The following is a 26,726-nucleotide window of genomic DNA, read 5'->3' on the forward strand; positions in this document are numbered from 1 at the left end:
TCAGATGAAAAGTCCAGCTTAGTTTCATAGTGTCCTCATAATACAGTACCTGTGTTAGCTCTCGCACCATATTGATTTTCCTGAGAGGGCATTAGGTTACAGTGAAATAAATTATAAACACTCCTGTATATTAACCTGAAATATGGAAAATGTTATCTGTTATGAATCTGCATTTTCAGATTGTCAGGCTTTGAAGGGCAAGTGATAAAAATATTAACAGTTTGCAGCTGGTTGAGATGGTTCCCAGTTTGAGCTCTCTAGGTAATTAGCATGAGGAGTATATTGTAGTGACAACCTGCATCTTCCGTGAAATCTGTTAGTATAGACGAAAGTTATCCCTGAATGTTTGCAGGGTAGAACCCAAACTGGTGCTGTTTTTTGTTGTCATGTGGATCGTTGTCCCCTGCATCCCCTATCTCTCTCCCCAGTTTTTACTGGAACTGGTTAATTCCAGTCTTGCACAAATGTGATGCCTTGCAGGATTTTAAACAGTCCACATTTCTTTTTCAGAATATAAGGGATTGTTCAGCATCAAGAAACTTAATACTTGAGTAAATGTATTTGTATTAATGCAGCCTGAAAGCTGTCTCTGTGTTGTGGTTTTTGTACAAAGGGCCTCTAAAAGTTCTCCCTTTACCTTCTTGCCTTGTCAGATACGCAGGTTCCTAAAAATGAGTAAATATTCCTTCAGTGGACAGTTTAGTTGGAATTACTTTTATATTCTGCATATTTATTCTCAGTACAGCGGATAATTAATTCACTGCTAGCTTAATTATTTGTTTTTATAACAACTCTCAACCATTGATAAATCTGGTGGAAAACCTTAATTTATGTTAGGAATTTCATCAGAGTACAATTACAGATACCAGTGACTACTGTGAAATTTTGGATTAGTTGGTGGGTGCATTTCAGTCTCTTAGATGGTAACTGTCAGAGGAAGTTTAGAAAATCACTCGTGCAACAGTATCATTTATACCAGTAAAATACAAATGCTGTGGTTATAGAAAGCAAGTTCGACAGTGTGTTTAAGAGCTAGCTTAACAGCTACCTGGCAAGTCTGCCATGTCAGCTGCCTGGGAGCCACAGATGCACAAGCACTGTGAATCTGATCAAGTGCGGGAACCACAGCAGCTCCCAAGCTCCCACCACTTCTAATTCTACATTCCTTCCATGCCTACCAGCTATCCAGTTAGGCTGCCAAGGAGCAAAGAGATCCAACTGTATGTTATACATTCTGATTTTAATAAATTATGGAAAAAAATCCCATCCTGAATTTTGCCTTATAAATATCTAGGTATAGCTGTTTATATATATTAACATATACATATAAAAATACATCTAAGCATGCATACTTGCCGACATGGAAGTCAGTGTTACCTGAGAAGAGCCCATGGTTTTTAATACAGCGTGATTGGTGGCTGTTTCCCTTTTGGTAGAGGTCTGGCATGGCTGAAGTAGTAATATTAAGTTAGAAGCTAGGCCTTCATTGGAAGGTGGATTTCGTGGAGGTGAGTTGTTGTTACCCCAAAATAAAAATGCAGAGGTTTTCTAGCATTGGTTTCAAATCTTAATTTAGGAAAGTAGCTCAGGCTTTTAAAGTTGTGGTTAATTCTGATTACTTTAATTCAAAATATTCCTGTACTTTCATTTGAGAGGTCTGTTTTGGTTTAGAACTGCACCATCTGTTTCTCAAAGGGCAGATCACTGGTAGGATTGTGAAGGGGCCAGACTGCTTTTGCTCAGGAATGACTTGACATGGAAGCGAGCCCACTGCTCTTCCATAGATGAGATTATAGATAAAATTCTTTCCTTCAAACAAAAGTTGCTTTTCTTTGTCTGCTTTCTATTTGTTCCTTTTCTTTTGTTAAGATGAGGAAGGCCAAAACCTGGAATTTAAGAAACTTGTAGAAAAAAAATATTTTATCTTGGTTCTTTACCTGTGGTGGTTTATTTCAATGTACTTCATATATAGTGTTGTAAAACACCGAATACTTAAGTGCCTTTAACATGCTTTATGTTAGACACTACCTGGATAGGGTTCATTTTGTGTACGACTTGCTTCCCTCAAGACTCGGTCAGCATCCCCCTACCTCTTTGGAGAGCCTCCCCCTCCAAGATAGATAAACTGGATAGAAGGGGTTATATATAAACTTCTGTGTTTAAAAGGTACACAGAGTAGGTTATATGGAGGAGTTGTTGATTTAACTGCAAATAGTAGGGTGCTTCCTGGAAGAGGGGCATTGTTCCTTTTAATTTTTTTTTAACGGTCTTCACAAACCCAGATAAAAATCTAAGTTAAAATAAAGCTGGTGGGTATCCTAATACTGGGAGCCTGCAAATAAGCCTGACAGAGAACTTTCAGTATGCAGGATTTGTTGCATCCCTGAAAATACCATCTGCTGTAATGTCCTCTGCAATCCAGTAGCCAGTTCCTATTGGGACTTTCAGAGATGTACAAGCATCTGTCTCTGTCCCCTTCTCCATAGCACTGTGTCCAGGCACTTGAATTTACCTCAGTTCCTGCTGGTGGTTGTTGCCAGTTCAGTCCTCAAAGTCAAGGACTGCTCTATTCATTTTCAGAACAATGTGATACAAAGAAGGTATCAGGGAACAAAAAAAAAAAAAAAAAAGCCTATTATAGTCTAAACCAAATATATACCTCAGAAAATGAAGGCTTGAGTAGCTATTAAAATATGCTGTATGTATTGGCATCCTTAGAGAAGATTCTGATCATCTCTGTCCATTATTTTCTCATACAATCAGTGTTTTGCTTTTAAAAAGATAACATTCTGTAGCTGCCCACCAAGAAACCTAATGTCTCTAGTCTTCCCTTTGAACAACTGTTTTCAAATGTCTCTCACTATCATTACTCTGAAAGTCATCACCTTACTGAGCAGATTCCAGGTGTCCAGAACTGAACCTGCGCATGCAACCGGTCTTACAGACAAGGCAGGCCAGAAACCTCAGTTGCAACCTTCTGTTGCAACTAACATCTGCTTCCATTGAAATACTGTTGCTTTCCCGTGTGCATTTCTTTAACTGTTTTAGCATATCTATTAGAACATCTGAAAATGTATGTAAAATCTTGGTTAAAAATACTTGGTATTGAAAAATGAAACAGGGAAATGTGAAGCTGAACTTTTGAAAATACTCGTGTACTACTTGGCCTGCTTTTCAGTGACTTGCTGAAATGTCTCAATACTTGCTTTACCCTGGTTATGACTTTTTTAAGTATGTACTTTTGCCGTTCACTGATTGAATTTTACTAAAAAATTACTTTTAAATGACCATTCTTGCATTGTTATAATTAATTATTGGCAAAATCAAAGACTCCTCATGAAAAAATAAGTTTTATTCTCTATTGTTTAAACAAAGTTGATGTATTCCCTGAAAGCATGTGTGCCCTTTAAAACACTGGGATTACAAAACGTATTTCAGCTAATTGGAAAGAGGATGTCATTACAATTAAGCTAATTTTTCCTGAAATCTCATCCAAAACTTGAACTCTTAAATTCCCTTTGTTTCCCTACTGATGAGGGCAACATAGCAGAGATGCCTTTGCCTAATTTTGACTGCTGGGCTCTGTATCTGTAGTACAGCAGTTTTATCTTTCAGGGACCTACCTGTGTAGAACTTCCACTGCTGTTGGTGTCATGGCAAAGGAAGATTTGCGAATTATTCTTTTCTTTTTCCTTCTTCATAATGACACGTCCTTAGGATACATCTGCTCAAGAAATTACTATTATAGGGCAGTATCTGCTGTCAAAAGCTCCAAGGTGGAGAACATCCCTTTGCAGACAAGGATCATGCATTTCTACCACTGGAATGAAAATTTGCACTAAGAAGGTCTTTATGGTTTTTCACTACATGGACTGATGTGATGATTATGTCTGCATGTGAATTTTTCAAGCAGACATACACTTGCTTTGTCTGGCCCCCTAAGTTGATCAAAAGTTTTGCAAATGGGGTTAGTGCTGTCCTGGACTACTAAATCCTGACTTACAGGCATATATATATTCCTGTGGCCTCAAGTCAAATGTAGCGTGAGAGCAGAGACAAACCTCACATTTGCCTGCCAACCTTTTGTAGATGTACCCTGAAACTGGTCTTTGCTGCTGCCCAGATTGGTACAGCAGCAGCTCGGTGGCAAGCACTGTAGTAGTATACTTACCATTGACAGGGCCATAGATGGTCATTTGTGTTATGCTGTTGGCTGGGCAGAGCGCCATCTGACTTGGCAAGGAAAATATAAAAGTCCCAAGACAAGACACTGTTTTGCTTTAAGCACATGTTGGGTAAACACAGAAGGGTTGGAGACAGCGAAGTTTCTTCTGTATTCAGCACACCATTTACAATACTAAATTTCCCCCATTGGTTTTTTTTTTAACATTTAGCCTCTCTCTAATAAATAAAAAACATAATATTGGGGATGACTATGATGAGAAATAAGTATTATTTGTAAATCATGTTAGAGGTGTCAGGCAGTAGCTCTGCAAGTAGTCAGACTAAAGATACAGAATGAGTTGAGAGTAATAATCTTAGAGGACTTCCTCTTTCCAGTCTGAGGTGAAGTATTTCTGCCATCAGCCAAGAAAGTCACATGATGATGATGGGAACTAAAATTGTGTTGCTTTAGGCCATTCAGTGAAAGGAGACTTTTATGTAACTTAGCAAAAATTGAGGAATAAGGTTCAGCTCATGTCCTATGGAGTGAAAAGTTGAACTGATAGTGATTTAGAGTCTCTATTGTCAACATTAAAAACTGAATTATAAAATTTACAAGTGAGCTGCAACCCTTCAATGTTCTTGTTGCTGATTTAATTAAAAAGGAAAATGCAATCTCCTTTTAAGTACTGAAATATGTATTGTTGGTGAGATGACTGATGTTTCTAGAATGGAACCATCTTTATAACAGAAAAGAAAGACCAACTGTTAAATGTAAATAACTGATTTTTCAGTTTTCTGTCCTAACCATGCTTGCTCCCCGTTTTCTTATCTATAAATGTTCTTCTTTGGCCTGAGATCATAAGCAGAATTATTGTCATAAAACATCTTCTGGGAAATACGGATGGTTGGAATATCAAAATTAATCTTAGACTGGAAAATATGATGATATTACCATTTCTAATTTTGTTGCTACCAACAAAAGTATATTGTTGTGCCAGAATTGTACATTCACACGTTGTGCATGAAGGAGATAGCTTCTAAAACTTCTGCTCAAAATACTTAAATCATACATAAACAATGACACACATGTATATAATAAAGTATTTCTATATTAAATATACAGCAAAGGTATATGTACACATGCTGAAAATTTGTGGACATCTGGAGTATTGAGATAAAGTTATGATTTCCAGCTGGAAGATGACAATTTTAAAGCAAGTCAGTCTGATGTATTTTAAGGTAATAGACCACACAGTTAATTTTGGTTTTGATGTCATTCAAACACTGGTATTGTGGACAAAAAAGAAGCCAGTGCATGGTCTGTTTTTCTTCACTGCTGAACATTTTGCTTTTTTTATTATTTAATTAACAGTTCTGACTGTTCTTGCATATTAGTTTTTTAGTCTTTATTGTTCTGCTGGTGAATGTCTGCATTTCTAAAAGAATTTCTTATTTCCATTTGAGTTGATTGTATTGCAATTAGTAACTCCTCAGAACTGTTTTCAGTACCTACCAAGACACGTCTCAGGGCCTACAGTTAAGAATAAAGCCTGGAAGAACAAGTGTGACTAAAGACAGGGGGAAGTTGAGTTCCTTAGGTTACAAAAGATTCTTGGAAGTTTTATTTGCTCATCTACAGATTCATGAATACGTCTAACATAGAAGTTGGTCCCTTCTCTCCAAGTACCTCATTAAAAGTATGGCAGCAATTAGGCCTGCCCAATTGGCCTGCATAGACTGCAGCAGAAATCAAGGCTAAAGTTGTCACTAGTTAAATATCTGAGGCTTATTATTGAAACAGGGACATTGAATGAAATGGGCAAGAGATGAAAACAAACCTTGTTAAGAGCTTCAACATGTTTTTACCATTACTTATATTATGTGGAAATAAAATATCCTAGGCATCTTCAAATTATCTTATAATTTACCTTTTTTTAAGAGCTGAAGGTTCTGTTAACTTCCAGAATGCATATACTTTTTTCCCCCTTTTTGAGTTCAAAACCATGTACTATGTTTTAGCTCTGTGGAAATAAGGCTATTGAAGATAATGCAGGCACTTTTAACTTTCTCTGCCTTCTGATTTTCCTAGACCATGAAGTGGTGGAACTTTTACTTCGTCCTCAACCAGCACTGCATGTCTGATCTTCTTTTTGTCTATTTTTCCTTCCTACAGGGACCCTATAAAAATACAGCAGCTGCAGAACCAAATTCGTCTGGAGCGAGAAAGTGGCCAGTGGTACCGTCACCAACAGCAACCTGATCATCACCAGCAGCCTCCCTCTTCTCCTTCCTTTCCTCCTCCCCCCTCCTTCCAGGAGCTTGCGTCCAGCCAATCTGTCACTTCTCCTGTGCCAATGAGTATTCTTAACTCTCATACTTCCCCAAACATGCAGTCCTCCAGCTCCTTCAACTATGCTCGACCTAAGCAGTTCATTGCTGCTCAGAACATCAGCCCTGCTTCAGGTTACGTGACTCCATCTTCAGGATCATCTACATCCAGCCTTCCTTCTCCTATGTCTCCAACTGCTTCTCAGAAGCAGTTTGGGAGAGTGCCTGTTCCTCCCTTCTCTCAGCAGTTTGCTCCAGAAGGGGAGTATGCCTGGTCTCCTTCTTCCCCATCCCCTCCACCCCCACCTCCACCTGTCTTTAGTCCAACTGCAACATACCCGGTGTGTGATTCCTTTCCACTTCCACCTCCCCCACCCCCTCCTCTTCCTTCCCTTTCTTCACCTTCCCACAGCCTGTCTCCAACTCCCAGATTTCCTAACTCCGGCCAGTCTCCAGCAGCATTTCTCAGCTCCATGCTGCCATCCCAGCCACCACCCATTTCTGTCAATGCATTAGGCCTGCCGAAAGGAGTGACGCCTCCGTAAGTATCTGCTAATGAGCTCCTTGAGTTTGACTGTACTGGAGATTGTACTGAAGATTACTGCACTTGGGTCATTTTATGTTCCTGGGGTACTTCCCTGTTACCTCCCACCTGACAGAGAGGTGTCTGAATAGTTTGCCAATGCCTCTGTCCTAGAGATGGGATATAACCCTCACAGAATTGAGATTCTGAGAGAGTCCTAGAGTAGGAACACAAAAGAGGAGAAGCTAAAACTTTAAATTGGAGTTGATGAAAATATGAAAGCAGTAGCAAAAGGCTCTTCATGCCTAGGGTGGTGGAAGGAGATCCAGGAAAACCCCTCTCATGACCCAGTTCTTTTAAAGTCACATATGCAGTGATATTTGTGGTCTGTGTTCCTATTATGTCTGCAGGTAGAGAACTACCAAGTAAAGAGAACATTATTCAGAAATCTGTATAGCTTTATGATACTTAAAGTATAAGGTATTTAAGTCTACATCTGACAACAAAGTGGTTGTAATGATGTATTGACTTTTGGCTAGGTTTTGTTCTGAGGAAGTTTAGGAAAGGGTTTAGGAGGGGATTTAGAAAAGCACTGCATAAAACTAAGCAGACTCCCTCCCCCTAACAGCTCTGCATACTTGTTATCCCCTTTTGTCTTCTCTAAAGGCCAAAATAGTATTTTGGAGCATGTCAGCTCCCATCATAGATCAGTTTATCTTTCCACTGGCACTAAACTCTCATTCCATCCTTAGAGAACAAAGAGACATGCTGAAGAACAAAAATGAGAATAGCTGTGTCCAAGGCTTATTTATAACTTTGTCTAGAAGTTTGTCTAAACAGATCTATGGTATCTAGGTGACTTGCACAGCTACAGACCGTTGCGGTAGGAACTTCTGTTATTTCAGTCCAAGATATGAAAAGGAAGAGAAGGCAGAAAACAGACAGATATCAAAGTAATAAATCATGCATATGCTTTAAAAAGCATTTCTTTATCTTGATTTCTGTCATATGGCTCATTATGGACTCTGGCCATGAAACAGACTTAGGAGAAAAATTAATAAATAGTACTGTTTCCCTTGCACTTATAAGAGTTGTGATTTTCTGTCTTACCATGTCCTTTGCACTGGCTGAGTTTCTCTATTGGTACTGACTGCTGAAAGCTGCGTGATTAAATTACTGACAGCTTGACTGATAAGCACAGTCCTCAGAAGCCTGAATTTATCCCTGATTTTCCAAGAATAGCTGTAGTACAGCTATATAGTTCTGGATAGGAACTGGTTTCTCTTTCAGGTTCCATTCTGTGTGCTCTGAGGATGACAGCAGCAGTTCGATCCTCTGCTGTGTCCCTCTTTCTCTGTCATGCTACATTCGTGCACACATGTTCTCATTTGAGGCATTAGCTGTTTTATTTCTCATTCCCTTTGATCTTTGGACAGAGAGAAAACTCTACAAGGATGCTTTCCCCCCATGCCCATCACTTTCTCAAGCCTAGCAGCCAGTCTGGGTGTGCATGTGATGGTGTGTCTATCTCTCCCCCAGGACAAGCCAGCAGCCTCAGGCTTTGAGCTGAGGTTGAGGTGGTTGGCTGTTTGGCCTGCATTCCCTCAGGAAATGTAGTCCAGATGGGAGCTGGATCATGTTAACTGTACTGAATGTTTGTGTGTATAATTTATGTATATACACATATGTGTGTATATATACAATAAGCATTTGTCATCTGAATTATAACATTAAAACATGGTAAAAGATGTACTGTGTGATGCAAAAAAAAGCAATAATCTACTGTCATGTATCTTTGATGCCAATTTTTCCCTGGCCTCTCCCTTTTCATTTTACTGTGTAAGTTACTAATGTCTGGTGTGCCTTGGTGAGTAAATAATTCTGTTTCCCATCATTCTCATACTGCTCCTGAGCAATTCTTCTTACTTCATTTCCCCCCACTGCTTTTGGTCTCTTCTGCTTTGTGCTATAGCCTCAGATCCTTTTTTTTTCCCACCTTCACTTTTTCTTTTTCCTTGTCTTTTGTTTCATCTTCACAAATCCTCTTTTCTTGAGCACATTTGTCTTTCTGAGATGTAGGTTTTGAGCCATTCACAGTATTCCATAACCTCAGCCTATAGTCTGGCCATGTGCTCCATGATCTCCAAGATTCATAAATTGAAAAGGATGATAGTGTTTTCTGACAGAGTGCTGTGCAGGCTGGGTGCAAGGAACAAATTGGAGCATTCAAAGTTTTGCTTCAGCTCAGCATCTAAAATGCTAGTCATCCCATTTAGCTTTGAATCTTCTAGATTGGTCATATAGTGGTGATATGGAGAATAGGATAGTGGGTTACTGAAAGTGAACTAGGCAGTTAGAAATACCTTTCATGGGAAGGAGGTACATTTTGCACTATAGAGACTCCAAATACAGTGTTTGAAGTGGTAGGATTTCCTTTTTAGGCAACAACTTTATGATTTATTATCATATTTTATTTCATATTTTAAAAGTTTCATTATATTCAAAAGTACAATATTTTTTATTTTTATAAAAAATTAGTATTATTTTGTTTATTATATTTATTTCCAGCATCAGTGGAAGCAGGCTTGGACCTTTTATTGCATTTAGATACTTCAGCACTTTCGTATCAAGTGCCTCTAGCAGATAAAATGCTCTTCAAACAGTTTTCCTGTCTGCTTTCAATGTTTTCATGGCTCCCTTCTCTTGCCTTTTCTTGTGTGTGTATTTCAGGGCTGGTAGTTCACTGTTCATATTTTGATTACAGGATCTTTTTACCATGGCTGTTTCACTCTCTTCTCTCCAAGGCTGTAGGTACGGTACACTGATAGCCAAATACCTGAAAGAAAGAAAAAAATAAACATTTAGCCTTGTCAGAGTCTCTTGTAATTACCAAAACCCATTGTTTGGCAGAGTAAGAAATTCTGCAGACTGTTTTTAGAAGTTAACCATCTTGATATACTGTGAATCTATTGAAATTTTTTTTCCTAAATTTTTCATACGTTTCAATAATTTTTTTTCATTACTAAATCTTAGCACAATCACAGATCTGCTCTTCAGAATCGATACTTGGTAGGCATCATGCTTATTTTCCTCAGATTGCTTTTGTGGTAGGAGTAAAGTAATAAGCATTGCAGCTGGAGGTAATTATTTTTGTAGATATTCAAAGGCAGCATCAGTGACATTTTCTGTAAAATCAAAGGCACAGTGGTTGCATACGAACCAACAGAATCTTCATTTCTCCTCATGGAGTCAGACCTTCCCTCCGCCAGCTTTCTCCAGGCATTTCTTTTCCAGTGTATGTATCTTTGTTCCACTTAAAAGGTAAATTAATCCAAGGAAGGATTCTGCCTCTTTTTCTGTGGGGTCAGACAAAATGTTTCTAACTGTTCCATCCCTGTAGTCTGTGAGCAGTAAATACGATGCTAATGTTTCAGCTAACAGTTGATATTTCCCTTGGTTTTGGACCCTGAGAATCTGTGGAAGTGACAGCGTTATCTAAACCAGTTTGATCAAATAAACATTCTTTCCAGTTGATAGATTTGGAAACATGACACTGTGGGGATTGTTTGTTTTGAGTGGGTTTTTTTAATAACACATAGTCTTACAGCCTTACAGCCTTGCCTGTATCATGGGAATAGCTACATGTGAATTTACTCCATTTTATTTGGACATCTGAAACATGGAAATCAGCTACTAATTCATCTTTAAATATTTTAAGTATTTATTTGCAACAATTGTATGGTAACTGCTTCAGTTGAATAAAATATATCTCGTCTTTCCAGTAGGCTCTAGGCACTTTGTAGTGACTGGCATTTTCAGGCTGTGACTGTGGTGGTGGTAGCTGAGCAAGCTTTGGGAATAACCTTTTTCTCTGTTAATTGGGCAGGTGTGTTAAATTCATCCCTGGCCAGAGCATAGTGATATTAAACGAAAGAGAAGAGCTAGTGGAACTAAGTACCTAATTATGTACTTAAGGCATTAGGAACATTTGTCAGTTATTTCTGAGGTAAAACTTGGCTGGAGTAAGATTGTTGGGTGCTGTTCTTAAAAAATCTCAGTTCTTTCTTCACCTAAAGAAGTGAGTGGATGTGTTGGACTCAGGTTAACTTTCAGTTACAGAAGGCTTGCAGGGAGCAGAGCTAATGTGACAGACCTAGAACTGAGGGGGGTTTGTCCACAGTTAAGTCTGTAGGAGCTGGAATCTGGTCTTCACTGTTCATAGAAAAACACAAATTATATCTGTATGAAAAGAAATAAGTATACTTACAAATTCTAGGCTAGCACATACATTGGCAAGTTTACAAGAGCATTTGTGAAAGCAAAATTAATCCCATGAGAAGGATCTGGTCAGCATTTAGTGAATATTTAAATAACAAGAATATAAATCCTGATACTGAAAGGTGTGGAGTCACCCAACCTGAAGAAATAGAATCTGTTTCCAAGTATAAAAACCATGTATTGTCAGCCATACATATATCCTTTTGAAAGCACTTAAGTAAAAAATACAATATTTTCTTAAAGTAGACACTTCTCCTGAAAGTAGACTTTTTCTTAAAGTAGGTATCTTCAGTATAATAACCTGAGTCACAAACAGAAAAAGTCTGACTCTACAGAACTGCTGAAAGAATATGTCTCTAGATTTATAACTTTCTGGAAAATAGTGGAAAATGGAAAAGAAAACATTGTTTTGAAGAGAAGATTGTCTAAAGTATCTTGTAAAATGTAATTAAGCATCTTTTATCATCCTACACAATTGGATTTAATTGCTGTTTCAATGTTCTCTAGAACCTTAAGTCCAAATCTTAAATGAGATTGTGTGGGAGTCATGAGAATAGCAACATCAGAGAGATCTGTGTTTTTTTCCTCTTTGAATAAGGGGCCTGTACTGTGATTTGGCCATTGAATCCTATCTCAAATAGCACTGAAGCAAATATTTTAGTAACCCTCATGTTCCTTAAGTCAGTTAGCAATGATGGCAACCACTCTGAGGAAAAGCTACACTTCCCCATCTTTTTATCTTACAGCTTTCAACAGTCTTCCAGTACAAATATCAGCTTTCATTTTAGAGTGAACTGTATTTCTGTCCTATGTAGACCAGGCGTTTACTTCCATTTCTGTAAGTTATGCCTGTCACAACTGTAACGAATGGAGATAACCTACAGTAGGATTGATGTGAAAATAGTGATACATAGGAAAAATTACCTTGATTAAGAATTCCAACATCAAACTGAGGGGAAGGGTCAGGATGGTTTTGTGCTTCTAAGGGAGTTCACCTCATCTCTGTATGCTACCTATTCAGTCATACCTGGGGTTATCCTGGATCTCAGGAAAATGCATGTGAAGACAAGTACTTCTGTAACTGGAAAAATTTCAACCAGTATTAGGGTTTGTGTTCCTGTCCATTAGACCATCTTTGTTTAAAGTTTCTTGCTTTATTTTGTTGTACGTGTGTGGTTTAGTTCTTTTTCTAAATGGTATTTGCCACATGCTTAAGACTGTTGTAAGTGGCAAGTGAACTTAACTGAGAGAATTGGTACATACACCTTTCTGTTGAAAAGGGAGAGAGGCTGCTTAGCAGCATTGGTTTGTAGCTTTTTTTGTTTTGCAGATGTTTTTCTTCAGAGGACTTAACCTCCTTATTTTAAGCTAATCTGAATGCCATAGAAATATCTGTGAATGTAGAAGCCAGGTACAGTGCTTGATAGTTGTGAAGAACTTAACCAGCATGATTTCATCAACTGGAGTAAAGGTTAATATTTTGGATATATTACCTTTTCTCAGTCCAGTGTAGGGTTTTTTTTTTCACATGCTACTCTTTTGGCAGCTACCTGATCTTCTCAAGACTTCAGGGCTCTGAGGACTGTGCCAACCTTTTCTGCATTCAGGAGCAGGCCGTGCTTTAGTGATTTCTTCTTCACTGTCATTTCAGGTGAAGCTGGTAACAATCAGGAATTCAGATAACGTTACTGGTTACAAAATAAGTATGTTTTAAAATCAACATCCAACTATGTGGATGTCTTTTGAAAGGCAAATGACAATTGCGTGTCTGTGTTAACTAGTGCAGCATGAGACGAGGGATAACTTGCTCAGGTGGGGAAGGAACTGAATGGGAGCATGAAAAATAGTACTTCTTTAAATAAGTAAAAATGCATTTGTAAGGATAAGCTTTAGAAAAATGGATTTTTGGTGGTAGGCATGCAGTTTGTAGGTGAGTTGTTCTCTGTATTATCTAGTCATTAAGAAAGCTCAGACTTACTCAGAAACACATTATTCATATCAGTCTTGATCCTATCCAATGCGGAAGCACGGTTTTTTTTTTTTTCAAGCGTAGTTTCATCACCTTGGGTGGTAGAAATAATTGAACTTTTGTTACCTTTGTTTCATTTAGTACAAGTCAACCTCAGTCAGGTCTGTGCCTCAGGCGTTGCCTTAATTCAGATGAATGTAGTGTCATATTGCTGAACAGAGCCGACTCCTTGTCTCCACAGCGTGTATGACAAAATCAGACTAAAAGGGTTTTAATATGCAGCTGCAGCTTCAAAGTTTGCGACCTATTACAGTGCTTGTAGTAACTTTCTTACAGTAAGTGAAAAACGTATTAAGTGGGCAGGGATTAGCTGTATTTTTGGAAGGCTTTAGCTTTAAAGGAAAAATCAAGTTACTGTTCATTACCTCAGTACCAGAGAATTGATTTGGATTTCTGTGAAACTGAGCCATATTGGCTGCAAACAGGAATTTGTTCTTGGAAGGATAACAACAGCCAGCCTGTTGCCCTTGTTTACACTGTAAAAGGTACATAGGAAAAGCAGGAATTGCATCCAGCATGCACTCTGTGTAATTAAAACATGAGAACTACTGCTGGTTTGGCCTTCTTTCTAAACAAACATTAGGGCAGATATTCAAAACTAAGGAGAGCCAAGCCAAGGTTGCAAAAATCTCTGCTGTCAAAAATCTCTGTGTGAATTAAGATGACTGAGTTTGGGCAATTCCATAGCACCCTTTTTGACCAAAAGAATTCAGACTTGGGTGCTTTTATCTATGTCTGTATTCAGGCCTGCTGTGACTTAAGTGATGCATGTTTCTGAGGTGCTTAAAAATCTGTGTGAATTGCAGCCTGATTCTCAAAGGCTGATAGACACTGAAATATGTCTTCTCCAGCTGTCTCCTGCTACCTTTGTAATCACAACATACTCTGAAAATTGCATCAGGCAAAGAATGAACATACATACATAAATGAATGGGCAGAACGTTTTGTTTGATACTCTCCCTGAGAAAAGATGAAAAGAAACCTGATGAGTCACAAAGGACTTGGTGCACAAATCTTAATGCATCCAGATAAGGGCATGTAAGATGGTGAAAAATATTTGCAAAAGCAGCTCAAACAAGTTTGCTGCCAGGCTGTCTTGACAGACAAACCATCTCTCAAGCTGAATGGATCTGTGCTTTAGAGGGTAGATTTACCAAGAATCTTCTGTTTGTTGTCATTGCCTTGTAGCAATTTTGAAATTCATCCCAAGAATGTATGTCTTCAGAGCTAGTTTGGTGGGGGATATGTGTGTGTGCGTGTATATTTATGTACGTATTTTAAAGTGTATATATGTAGAGAAAGAAAGAAATTCTAGAGAGGGGGTTGAAATAGAGCATCTGCAGGAAGAATTGCATTTTCCTTGTGCACCTCTTAGAATCATAGAATAGTTAGGGTTGGAAAGGACCTTAAGATCATCTAGTTCCAACCCCCCTGCCATGAGCAGGGACACCTCACACTAAACCATCCCACCCAAGGCTTCACCCAACCTGGCCTTGAACACTGCCAGGGATGGAGCATTCACAACTTCTCTGGGCAACCTATTCCAATGCCTCACCACCCTTACAGTAAGGAACTTCTTCCTTATATCCAATCTAAACTTCCCCTGTTTAAGTTTGAACCCGTTACCCCTTGTCCTGTCACTACAGTCCCTGATGAAGAGTCCCTCTCCAGCATCCTTATAGCCCCCACTTCGGATACTGTAAGGCTGCTATGAGGTCTCCACGCAGCCTTCTCTTCTCCAGGCTGAACAGCCCCAACTTCTTCAGCCTGTCTTCATACAGGAGGTGCTCCAGTCCCCTGATCATCCTCGTGGCCCTCCTCTGGACTTGTTTTCTAAAGGCATTTCAAGAAATTTTGACTGATACTCACTTCTATCATTATGTTTTTAAACAACCTTGCTTACATTGTAAACATAAGTAAAGGGAAGGGAATCTGGTTTTCAGGCAAATCGCCTTGACCAAGTCTTGGATGACACTTCACACCCACTGTGCAAAGCTCAGGATGTTCTGGCACATGACCAGAAATCTAAAAGGTTGTCAGGGAGACTGCCTTCCTGTTAAAAGCTACCAGGGATCCCCAGGCCATTGCTGGAATATTTGAATGCCTTCTTCTTAAATAAAATTCCTTAGCTTCCCTACATGACTTGTTCCGGTGTTTAACTGTCACTGTTGGAGGGCGGAGAAAGGCGAGTTCTACGTGGTTCTTGTCTAAGCTAGGCCTGTTGTTCTTCAAGTTCTTGTATACTTATCATCCTCAATGGAATGGGGAATCATTGAATGCTACCTATTTTTTGCTGGTTTATGATTGAGTCACCTTTCTATCTTCATTCTCCTGATTTCCTGATTAAATAACTATATTTTTTTGTGTGTGCTTATATGACATAGCTTGTTACAAAAGTTCTTTTAAAACCATCTGACAGGGGGTTTGTTCTAAAACTTTCCAATCTGCTGTCTTTTTCTTGAAGTGCGGTGGTAAAACTGGATCCAGGGTCCAACAGCAAGGAGTAAAGGAAAGCAATGAAGTTTCATGGTTCATGCTAATGTGTCTGAGAATTAAATTTCTTTTCCTTTTGAAATAATGATGTTCACATCCAAGTTTTAACCTCACAGATTCTTGAGAGATGCTGAATATGTTAATGCTAATTTTACATTTATATGCTGTCATGCTTTGAACATTTTTCCTGGGTTTCATCATCATTAGACCACCTCTAGACTAAGTATGAAGATCATTGCAGTTGTTTATGTGCAAATGAGTTGCAACCTCCACAAGTTCAGCGTGAGCAGCCAATTTGAGAAACATGCTTTCTTATTTCATATTCCAGTTGTTTAGGTTGAAATACTAAGTACTGAACTTAGTACATCTAGACCTTTGAAAGACCTCATTGGTCTATATTCTTCCAGTTTGATAGGGAAAAAAAATCCTTGATACTCTCTGAATAGCTTTTTCATACAGTTGTGCAGCCATATAATAGAAATTTCAGCCAGACTCTGTTCCCCTGATTTACTGGAGAACTTCAGTAAGCCCGAAGGCTTACTCAGAAGCTACAAACTGAACTGTATCAAAGCTATTTCTTTTTGCTTGTCTGTGTGCTCATGTGAGGTTTGATATGATTCTAATTTCATTTCCTTATTATGCTCATTGTTTTGAAAAGGACTGTAATACCGTTTTCTTACCTTGAAGATGGATTTTGAACTTGCTGACCTGTAATTCTCTCAGTACTCCTTCCTGTTTCTTTGGAATGGGTGTGTTTACTTTGGGGTTTTTGTTTTCAGAGAGAACTGATAATGCTTCAGGAAACGCTTTCACTTGTTACTTGAAATCCACTCCAGAGCACTTAGCCCATCCCCCTCTTTTCATGAGCTGTTGGGACTTCCTTGGGTAAACTGCACGTTTCACCTTTATAGCCTGTTTAGTGCAAAGCATAAGCAGGCCTTTTCCTGCTAAGACTCTTTATCACTCAGGTATGAAATTTGTAAGAACGCGAAATGAAAACTATTTCTTATCATTTGGAACTTTCAAGGTGTAGGATGCATGTCTCCGTGAAAAGCAAGCACAGAGCTTCTTCAAGGTGAAGCCAGATTTGAAATATGCTGCCTTGAAGTTGGCCAGATTTTGTTCTGGGAGGTGTGTGTCCTTATCTGAAAAGTGGTGAAATTCAGTTCCGTGGCAGTGCAGAGCTGGGTGGGGTAAGAGGCTGGAAGATGAAGGGAAAGACTGTGAGCAGAGAGATAGATGCTACCTTTCCTCTAGCCTTCCAGTAGCTGGTCCAGCCTTGCTGAGGGATGTTACCTTCTGGTGCCCTCTTCCCATCTTCTCTCCATTTTCCTTCCATATCTTCCTTTAAATTTACTATCCCCAAGTTTCTTGAGTAATTGAAACATCTCTTCCTCAAAGAGATCTTACCCCTTCTTCCTCTTAGCATTCTCTTGTCTCCCTATAGATGGGATAGTTTTCCTGACTTTTTCCCCAAAACAGAGTGGAGGAGACTCTCTCTGTTACTTGTGACTGAGAAGATGCCCAGCTAAATGCTGAGGGAATTATTCTGCTGGTTACCGAGATCTCCAGCTAGCAGCTGAATATTTCCAGGGTGAGGGATGCTGTTGTTCTTTGGCTGTTTGTGACATTAGGCAAATGTCTGCTCTTTTGCTGCAGTTTAATGGGAAAATGCAGTTCTTTTTACCATTTTCCATTTTAAATTTAGTTTCAGTAACAGAATATGAAATGTTTTCGGAATTTAGACATAAATGTTTCCAATTATTGTCTTCTCCTAATGTATTCACTTAATTCCTTTTTTGGCTTTTGACAGCATGTATGTATTGTTTCATTTTAACTAACGCTACAAGTTACCATTGAAAACACTTGCAGAAGAATGACTTTTCTCTAGCCATGTTATAGAAAATTAGTACCAAGAGTATCCAAGAAAATTTGCCATCTCCATATGATTCTTGTTTAACATTTTAGTGTTGGTAGTTGAATTGTGAAGTTGTGTGTTGGAAACGAGTTTACCACTTACATACTAGTCTGATTTTCTTTTTTCCACCATCTCTGACGTCTGTGAGTTTGTCTGTTTGTCTGGTTTGATTCCATGTTTTGCATAAGTCATTCCCATGTAATGGGCTGAGCCCTGTTTAGTTGAAGTGGGATAAAAAAGAAAACCAGAACTCATTGAATCAGTGTCAGTGTTTTAAATGATAATGTGTGACTTCACTGGAGAGATGGGCTGTGCTACGAGTTTCACATACTGATAGAATGCTGATTTCTTCACACTGTGTAAGAGCAGCTGATCCCCAGTAGAATGTTGGGCATTTCCAGCAAAAGAGCTACCATAAATGTTAAATATTGGTTCAGACTGGTGGAAAAAAGATTCCCTGTGCCATTCCAGAAAGTACGAGTGAAACATCCTGAAAGTACAGTTGTAACTTGTAGGCTGGTATGAGGTGTAGCTCAGCCCTGTGAAATGCTTGCTATTCCACTGTGAATCCCTGCTGCTGAAAACTGCTTTACAGGGATGTTTTTTCCTTTTTGCCAGAGTACAGAAACAATATTTACATGTTGCCTTCTGGTTATGTGTTCACAGAGAGATGCAGAATAAACATGAAGTTGTGCATTGTGTGCTGCAAAGCTGTAACAAGGAATTAGTTAATAAATAATGTGGGAAATTAATAATTAACTGCCTCGTCTTGCATCTTTCTGATCTTTTATCTACCTGGTACTCCATAGGAACCTAGTTTATCTTCCATCCCCACTTATCTAGTCATGCTTTCTCTTTCGTTTTCCCTCTCACTTTGCTTTATTGCTCATGAGTTTGCCCTTTGAATGTATGGTGTTTACAGCCACCACTACACAATCCTGAGTCCTATTTTAACTAATGCATGAATAAAGCTTAGCTTTAACTTTGTTTTTAAACTAATAATTTCATCAGTGATGTGAGTTAGCAGGGATAGCATAGTAAGTAAGATATCAGACCTTTAATTTCAAAGAAACAATGTTGTTTTCTTCACCAACAGCATTGAGTCCAGATAAATTCCTAAATACCAGTGATTTCAGGAAAGCTTATGAATTTTCCTGTACTGTTTTGCAGGGGATTTCCCAAGAAAACAGGCAGAACTGCTAGGATAGCATCAGATGAAGAGATTCAAGGGTCAAAAGATGCTGTAATTCAGGATCTGGAAAGAAAACTTCGCTTCAAGGAAGACCTTTTGAACAATGGGCAACCGGTATAAAAACATAAAATACCCCAGGAAATGGGAGTGGGAATCATGGGCAGTTTCACAGATATGCTGCATATAAAATAATTATTGTAGATTATTTTTATATTTTATGTATTTATTATTACTTGCATTTCCAAAGCTGCATTTCTGTAAGGAATGATAGTGTACATTTTGACCTGTTGCTCCTCCTTTTGCTTGACAATATCACTTGGACCTAACAAAGCAGTGGAGGTATCAAAGGTGATGAATTTGCATAAGCCTGCACAGTCTGTATCTTTTTCAGCCTCAGAGGCTACGTGCTTTGCATGTTCATCACTGAGTGGCCCGTAAGTATATACAGAGCTCTTGATCAGACAAGGCTCATTCTACCTTTTGCCCAGCTGTTGGACAACAAGGGAAAGACTTAAGTGGTAACCTGACATCAAAGGGGTACAAGACAGTCCATCATGAGAAACAACCCATTAAGAATTGGGCATCATTAGATCATGCAGTTGTGGGACTTTTTTGACCAATAGAATAGAAAACAACCTGTACTACTAACTTAGAGGCTCTATCAGGAGTTAACAACCTGCTTGAGGAGTCAAGAATGAAGGTAAAATGGTCATCTCATGCGATTGAAATGCACAGCCTCAAAGTTCTCCATTAATTTTTGTGCATTTTAAGATATGCATAAAAGGTAACATACCAGATTCTTCCTGCTCAGAGCTGACAAGAAGCAAATCTCCTAAGATTTGATCACAGTTATAAAGGCATTGATTTAAATGGCTTTGACACAGGAATCTCTTAAGAAAGTAATTTTTTAAATGTAGACTGTCAACCCTTTTTTGTCAATGAAATGTTTTCAAAAGCATCAGAATACCATGGGATAAGTTTGTGTCACTGAAATGTAGTGGGCTTTAGGTTTTCTGGACCATGCTCAGAAGTTTGATAGGTTTGCTACTACGTCCAGGATGTGGACTGAGGTGGTGTAGCTCAAGACAGCTCATTGAGACAAACTATCTAGTCCACAGCTGCTGGATTCTGGTTCTTAGTGAAGTCAGTGGAGTAAAGTAGGGAAAACTTTCAGCGTGACTAGTGCTTCTGTACTTAACTTTCTGCATTGACTGCACAGGGTTGGCAGTTTTCTGTAGCAACTGAGTAGAATCACTTTCATAGTATACAAGTTTGTGGGTTTTTTTAAAGGAGGTGGGCTGAGCATGGCTGTCAATGCCTATTTTGGAAAGTAAAAGAGATGTTTGGCCTGGACAAATGAATGGAATGTCCTGAGAAAGCCCACGTGGCCTGAGGGGAAAAAAAACCAACCTGTGATCAGATGATGTGGGAGCTTGGACCATGTGAACTCTGGTTTTGTGCTTGCCTTGAGGCTTTTGCCTTGCAGATTTCTGCCTTGGGTGATTCTGTTCGCGTAATTATGGCTGTGGGCACTTGGAGTAATCACTGGAAAAATTAAAGTGAAGAAAAAATTCATGACTTCCTTAGACATTTGTAACCAAACCACACTGGTACCTAGTTTTCATGAGTTTCAGCCTGCTGGGTTAGCCACAGTATGGCATACTTTAAAAATTAGTTTAAATGAAATTTGTAAGAATGGAAGTGTTAATAGATGTAATGTCTTACAATTTCCATTCTTTCATTTTTCTGTTTAAATGAGGCATGTCATCATGTAATGAGTTTGCCTTTCAGTCACTGGCATTTTTTTGCAGCACTGATTTATAACAAAGTGTCTAAGTGTGTGATGTGTTATTGAATGTAGAAGAAAAAGTAATAACGAAATAATTGAACTGCACACTTAAGGCTTTGTTTTAACTTGCTTTACCTTCTGAGTGTAAATTGTCTTTTATAAGCTGTCCCCGTAATTTCCCAAAGAGTAAGAAGAAACAGAAACAAAACCCCTTAAAGAATATATTTTTCTACAAATCTGTCATATTTTTGACAAAATACTCAAATAGAATAGTATCTCCTTAGCATTTTTGGCAGAGTTTCTTGCCGTGTGGTTCTAATGTAAAAATCAAGCAGAACGACTAGGAGTAAGACTGGGGATGATTTGACATGCACTTTTTTGATGGCCATGCTGATTTAAGCAGTTCCTATTGCTCAATCCTGCCCAAGTTCCTGGCAAGCACATGGACACAAATGGCAGAATCAGGGCAAGGGTTGTGTAAGCCAGAAGAGCCACTTGTAATGCAAAAAAAATGCATTACAAACTGTGGTAGAAAACTGCTGTTAGAAACATATTGCTGCTCTCTTTTAGTAACATTACCTAAAGCATTGCTTACTGTCTAACTGCCTTGTGGTTCTTAATGAGAAATAAAAACTGGTTTTATTTCTTTCCCCTCCCCCTTATCCCCATATTATTTTTTATTCAGAGATTAACGTATGAGGAAAAAATGGCTCGTCGATTGCTGGGAGCAGACAGTGCTGCAACTGTCTTCAATATACAAGAACCAGAAGAAGATCCTGCTATACAGGTGCACAAAACTCTACAATTTCATAGGAAAAAAAATCCTTTCCATTTTTCTTCTTTACAGGCTGTGATTGTCTTAAAAAAACATGAATTCCTACATAAGACAATAAATATGCACCCGATAGGATAGTTCTGATTACAGGAGTCATATGTTCTATATCAGTGGAGTAAACTGGAGGATCACATGCCTATTGCTCAGTTTTTCCATAAGGTTGAGAGTTCTCAAATGTCTGCTCTCTGCTTTAAACTCCTCCGTTTATCCTGTTCTGTGCTGACCTTTACATCTCTCAAGGAAAAACTACGTCTACTGTCTTGAAACCATCTTCTCTTTATTTGTGTAATCTGCACTTTTTGGATGCAGACCAAAAACACAACAGAAAGTGTTTGAAAGGCCAGGTTCAGATGCCAGAGTTGCCATTCGGAAATGTGTAGCATTTGTTTGCTTATATTACCACATCAAGTATGTTCTGCTGATAAAAACTGCGAAACTGTCATGGATACCTCTTGCTTTTCTTTCTGCCTCTTGATCTCTTTTTCTACCTTTGCAGGAAGCTCGCTCTGTTGGTGCTTCTGTAGTGAGTCCTGTGGATATTCAAAAGGTCATCATTTTCACCCTTTTCTGTCTTGCCTTTTTGTCCATTGATTGTTTGGTTTTTTTTCCTCTATGTCTTTGCCCTTTCCCTTCTGCTGTTCTTGGTTAATAACGGGAGATCACCTAGCATTACTACCTGGGGAGATTTGGGCTGCACTCCCTTCAGGGTGTTGGAGTTGTTCCTAATTCTTGGAGTGTGGGCAGCTTCACTGCAGTAACAGTGTGCTCCAGTATCCTGCCATAATGTTAATATACACTGATACTAATTGCTTTGCATCCAAATTAGCTGCTTTTTATATATACCATGTGTACATCATGGTTTACTTTTATGGTAAACTCTCAGGGAATGAAGAAATAAAAATACCTGCAGTTTACAAAGGCCTTTCTCTTTTCTTCCATTTTGTATTGGTGTTGAGGGTTATGATTAGTTCTGTAACCACTCAGTAGAAAGACTGCACATCATTCCCAGTCCAGAGGTAATGATAACAGCATGGGTATGTGAAATGAGGCTTCATATGAGACGTGTGTTCTATCTTAAATACAACAAGAGTCGGAGACTGTGGCCAAAGGTCATTTGCAAGGGTGCCTGGATTTCTGTTGACTGACAAGAGCCTTGACTCATTTATTACTGTATTTTTCTGCTTCTGAGCTTTCTTACATTCTGGCATTATCTTCGTTATCACTGAGTTTCAAAGCAGAACTTTTGTATTGCAAAGTAGGTAAGAGTGAACAGCTCAAGAAAGCAAGTAACTGTGTATGTCACAGCAATGTTTCCTTGTATCTGAATAGCAGATTTAAACAAGCAGTAGTACATGTTTACACCGCGAGAAGCTTTCCACTCTTCTTTCTGTCTCTTGAATGCCCTTATGATAGATTTTGGTTTTAAGAAAGAAGTGATACTTTTGGCCAGACAAAGGGGACCATGGCGACAGTTGTAAAGAGGCAGCTATCATGGGCTACCAGGGCTGCCATGTTCTCTTTTTCTTTTTTCTTGTTTTTACAGACAAGTGTAAACAAAATCATTTTAACCTGATGCAGCCTCCGGTACGCTTCTATGCAAATAGCAGATGTGAACCATATGGTCTTCCGGCCATCTGGAAACAAAACCCACCCCGAATTTGCCTGTACCCTCAAGGAAATATTAATGTGTTTCTTTTGTCTTTATGAACTGCTTCAGAATACTTTTATTCTTATAGTCTTTGTTTAAAAAATGAAAAGAAAGCAACCAATGACTTTCCTTCCCCTTATAAATTAGACCTTAACATAACATGAAATGCAGTTTTTGCCTTATACCAGATGCCTTCATTGTTTCATAGGGAAGCTATTGGAGGCACGGATTATAGTGTTTTTCTTCAACAAGATACAGTTTCCTTTTATATGTAAAACCTTAATGGATTGTCAAAGATCAGTGGAATAAGAAACCCCAAAGAATAGGAACACATCTCACTGAGCAACATGTGGAAGCTAGATGCTGATATGTACCTTTCTTGTTTGACAGGAGTATAAAGTCTCCAGCTTTGAGCAAAGATTGATCAGTGAAATTGAATATAGGCTGGAGAGATCCCCTGTGGAAGAATCAGACGATGAGGTGCAACATGGAGATGAACCTATTGATAACAGTGTGTCACCGTATTTTGAGATAAAGCTGAAGCATTACAAGATCTTTGAGGGAATGCCAGTCACATTTACATGCAAAGTGGCAGGAAATCCAAAGCCAAAGGTAAGAAAAGAGGGTAAATGTTTTTAGAAATGCTCTAAAGAGGTTTGTATTGGTAACTTACAGTCAGCCCCTGGACCCTATGGGCTGTGTCTTACAGGAACAGCAGACCTTCTCTCTTGACGAGCAAAATGCCTAGCTGGTGTAAACTGTCAAATTTCTTTGACATCACTGGAATTATTTAGATTTATGCTAGTAAAAAATCCTCCTATGAGGCTTCAGCTCTTAGTTACTCCCTCCTGAGACTTCATCTCAAGTATTTTACCTAGCAGTAGTAATACTTCTGTCATTTTCAGAGTTACCTTATGCAGTGCAATGCTACAAATCCTCATACTAGCTGGCACAGTAGTCCCTAAAGCAGCAACCTCGTCAGGTTAACATGAGTAATTAGCTCAAGCACAGCAACATGCTAATGCAAAAATATGTTGCTTGTGGGTCAGGATCCTGCATGGTATTTCTGTGTTCTTCAGGGCTTACAGAGTTTATCTCTAACCAGACTGAATTTTATTGAAAGTTAGAGGAAGGCATAATAAAATACCTTAAGTTCCCATACATCCCAAAGGCAAGATGAGACATGATGGCGGGGTTTTAATGATGAGCTTCTGAGGGAGGGTTGGGCTTGGGAAGCATCTCCTTTGAGTAGATATAAAAGTACCAGTTGCATGATGTCAGTAGCCTGGAAGAGTGCCTGCTTTTGGTAGCTTGTGTTTAACCATTTCACAAATTGCTTGGCAATCAACTGACTCATTATACAGCAGAAAACAGCAGTAGCTGCTTCAACTTCTTTGCCAAAACCGGTATCTTCCCCATGAGGTCCTTGCAGCTCTTACAGTGACCTCTTGTGGATAGGGGCTCTTTTCCTCTTAGACAAGATCAAACATGCCTTATCTCTTAGATAAGATCTTCACAGCAGCAGCCACATCCAAATCTCCCATGTAGTCTAAGTCTTACAGGTATTTAGGATTTTGAACAGAGATAATGCAATGTCTTTACATGTCCAATGATCTAGATGTGTGACACTGCACAAAGTGTAAAAAGAAAAATGGACTTTGTCAGATAGCAGCAAAGAGAACAGAGAACTAGAGCTACATCTAAATTAACAAGAAGTGTGGACCACAAGAAGCAAATCTGAAGAATGAGATGTCCAGTCTGCCTGCGTTTCAGGAGGTTTTACTTCAGGCTAGCTCCCATCTCATCCCACAGGCTGAAGCAGATGCAGCATATTAGATGTGTTCTTGGAGCACATTTTCTGGCTTGGTTTCATCTGAAAGGAATCCAATTGTGTGCTCCAAGACCACAACATGATGTGAACCACTGCAAAGTAAGTGGGGCTGATCAGTATACTGATAACAAAAAGGCACTCCTGCTTCGAACTCGAGACACACACTGAGATTAGCCCAGTCTGACTGAAACCAACCCTTTGATGTCCAGTATTGCTTTTGAGATGACTGCATAGGAAAGTCTATTGTTTCCTTGGTGCTGGAGGTGCATTGTGCTGGAGGGATACTCTTTTTGCCTGAGGCTTGTGACTAAGTTGCTAGATGACCTACTATGAGTCAGCCTTAGTCAACTGAGCCGTTCCCTGATTTTCACACTTTTCAATTAAGGTGTAGTTTCACAGTCTTCTTAATCTGATTTAAGACAGATGAAAGAGGATGTCTCCTTTCCCTCACTTGCCTTGTTTTGGGGTTAGGGATTGCACAGCAAAGAAACAACGATGTTAGTGTTTCCCCTAAAGCACAGCATTATAGAGTATCTGATGTGGATGCACTCTGCTTTAGATATGATGTTCTGTTTTTCTGCAGCGTGAAAGCACACACAGTAACAAGTGATTTGCTTTCGCACCTGGGCCTGTGACCCTTTATTCCATCCACTTGCAGATGCTCTGTGCGATTTGTTAAGTTGCTTGGGATGGAACCAATTTCAGTCCTGTTGGATGGCTACTTGTTAGCTGGGCTTTGCAAATGTCAAAGGCTCCATCTCCCCCTCATCTGCCGGAGCAGGCCAAGATAGCAATTTTGCAGCGCTCGATGGCTGAGGGCTGCCCTGCTGCTGTCATTTGTTGAAGCTGGAAGTGTTGCGCCTGAATAAATTCTTTTCTTTGGCAAATGAAAAGCTGGAAATAATTTACTAACTTGAAGCTCCTCCCTTCTAAGTGTTCTGTCAACTCTGCCAAGGAATGGCTTTGGGAAGGGCTGTAGTGTTTCTAAAATCTGGCATTCATTACAAGGGATTTTTCTAAGCGGGGTTATTGCCTTGATTATTTTTTCCCCTGAACATGCCATGTAAATTGAATACTGATGTGCAAGTTCTGTCTTCATAAGTGTGGCTTTTTGAGTCTACTTTTGTTATAGCCTTCAGTGTAATGTAAAATTATTTTCTCACTAAAATGAGAACCCGTGGTGATACAGGAGGGATTGTGGAATTCTTGTTTTTAAGGGATATTTCCCTTCAGAATTAGGACAATTTCATACAAAAGGTTAATTGAGATCTGAATATTGCATAAAGTTCATACTGCTCACTCTTCACACGGCTGAATATAACTCTTACAACCCTTTTTTCCTCTGTATTCATGGTCTTTCTAGTCATTGCATGCTGGTTTCTGAAAATCTGGTGCAAATAAAAGCAATCCAGATGCAGTGTGCAGTGCTTACATAGCTTAATGGTACATTTATTGAAAGATATCCTAGGACGAAAATACTTCTCTGCAAGGGCCGTTGTCTCCAGCATTGGTAGTGTTTTACTTATTAACTCCATGTCAGATAAAGGTAATAGTGAGAATTTACTGCTCATAAGTAAAACTTGGTGATGCAAATGCTTTTAAGCATAGTGGAAATAGGTATTGGAGAACATGTGCATAATGTTTGGATAGCTGGTTCAGTTAATATTTGCATGTATTTCCATATAATGATTCCTG

The 26,726-nt window shown here is 39.0% G+C and overlaps 1 protein-coding gene across 7 annotated transcripts in view; it reads left to right on the plus strand.

Annotated features, from left to right (window-relative positions):
• Positions 1 to 26,726, plus strand: part of PALLD (palladin, cytoskeletal associated protein) — a 194,047-nt gene that overhangs the window by 149,673 nt on the left and 17,648 nt on the right. For all 7 annotated transcript variants that reach the window (XM_065694152.1, XM_065694158.1, XM_065694187.1 and 4 more), the window contains 4 exons: positions 6,341 to 7,036; positions 18,907 to 19,042; positions 21,403 to 21,504; positions 23,591 to 23,812. In XM_065694152.1, coding sequence (XP_065550224.1) covers positions 6,341 to 7,036; positions 18,907 to 19,042; positions 21,403 to 21,504; positions 23,591 to 23,812 — 1,156 coding nt within the window. The remainder of the gene's footprint in view (positions 1 to 6,340; positions 7,037 to 18,906; positions 19,043 to 21,402; positions 21,505 to 23,590; positions 23,813 to 26,726) is intronic.

The sequence above is a fragment of the Lathamus discolor genome, chromosome 1, assembly GCF_037157495.1.
Source record: "Lathamus discolor isolate bLatDis1 chromosome 1, bLatDis1.hap1, whole genome shotgun sequence".
In the NCBI taxonomy this organism is placed as follows: domain Eukaryota; kingdom Metazoa; phylum Chordata; class Aves; order Psittaciformes; family Psittacidae; genus Lathamus; species Lathamus discolor.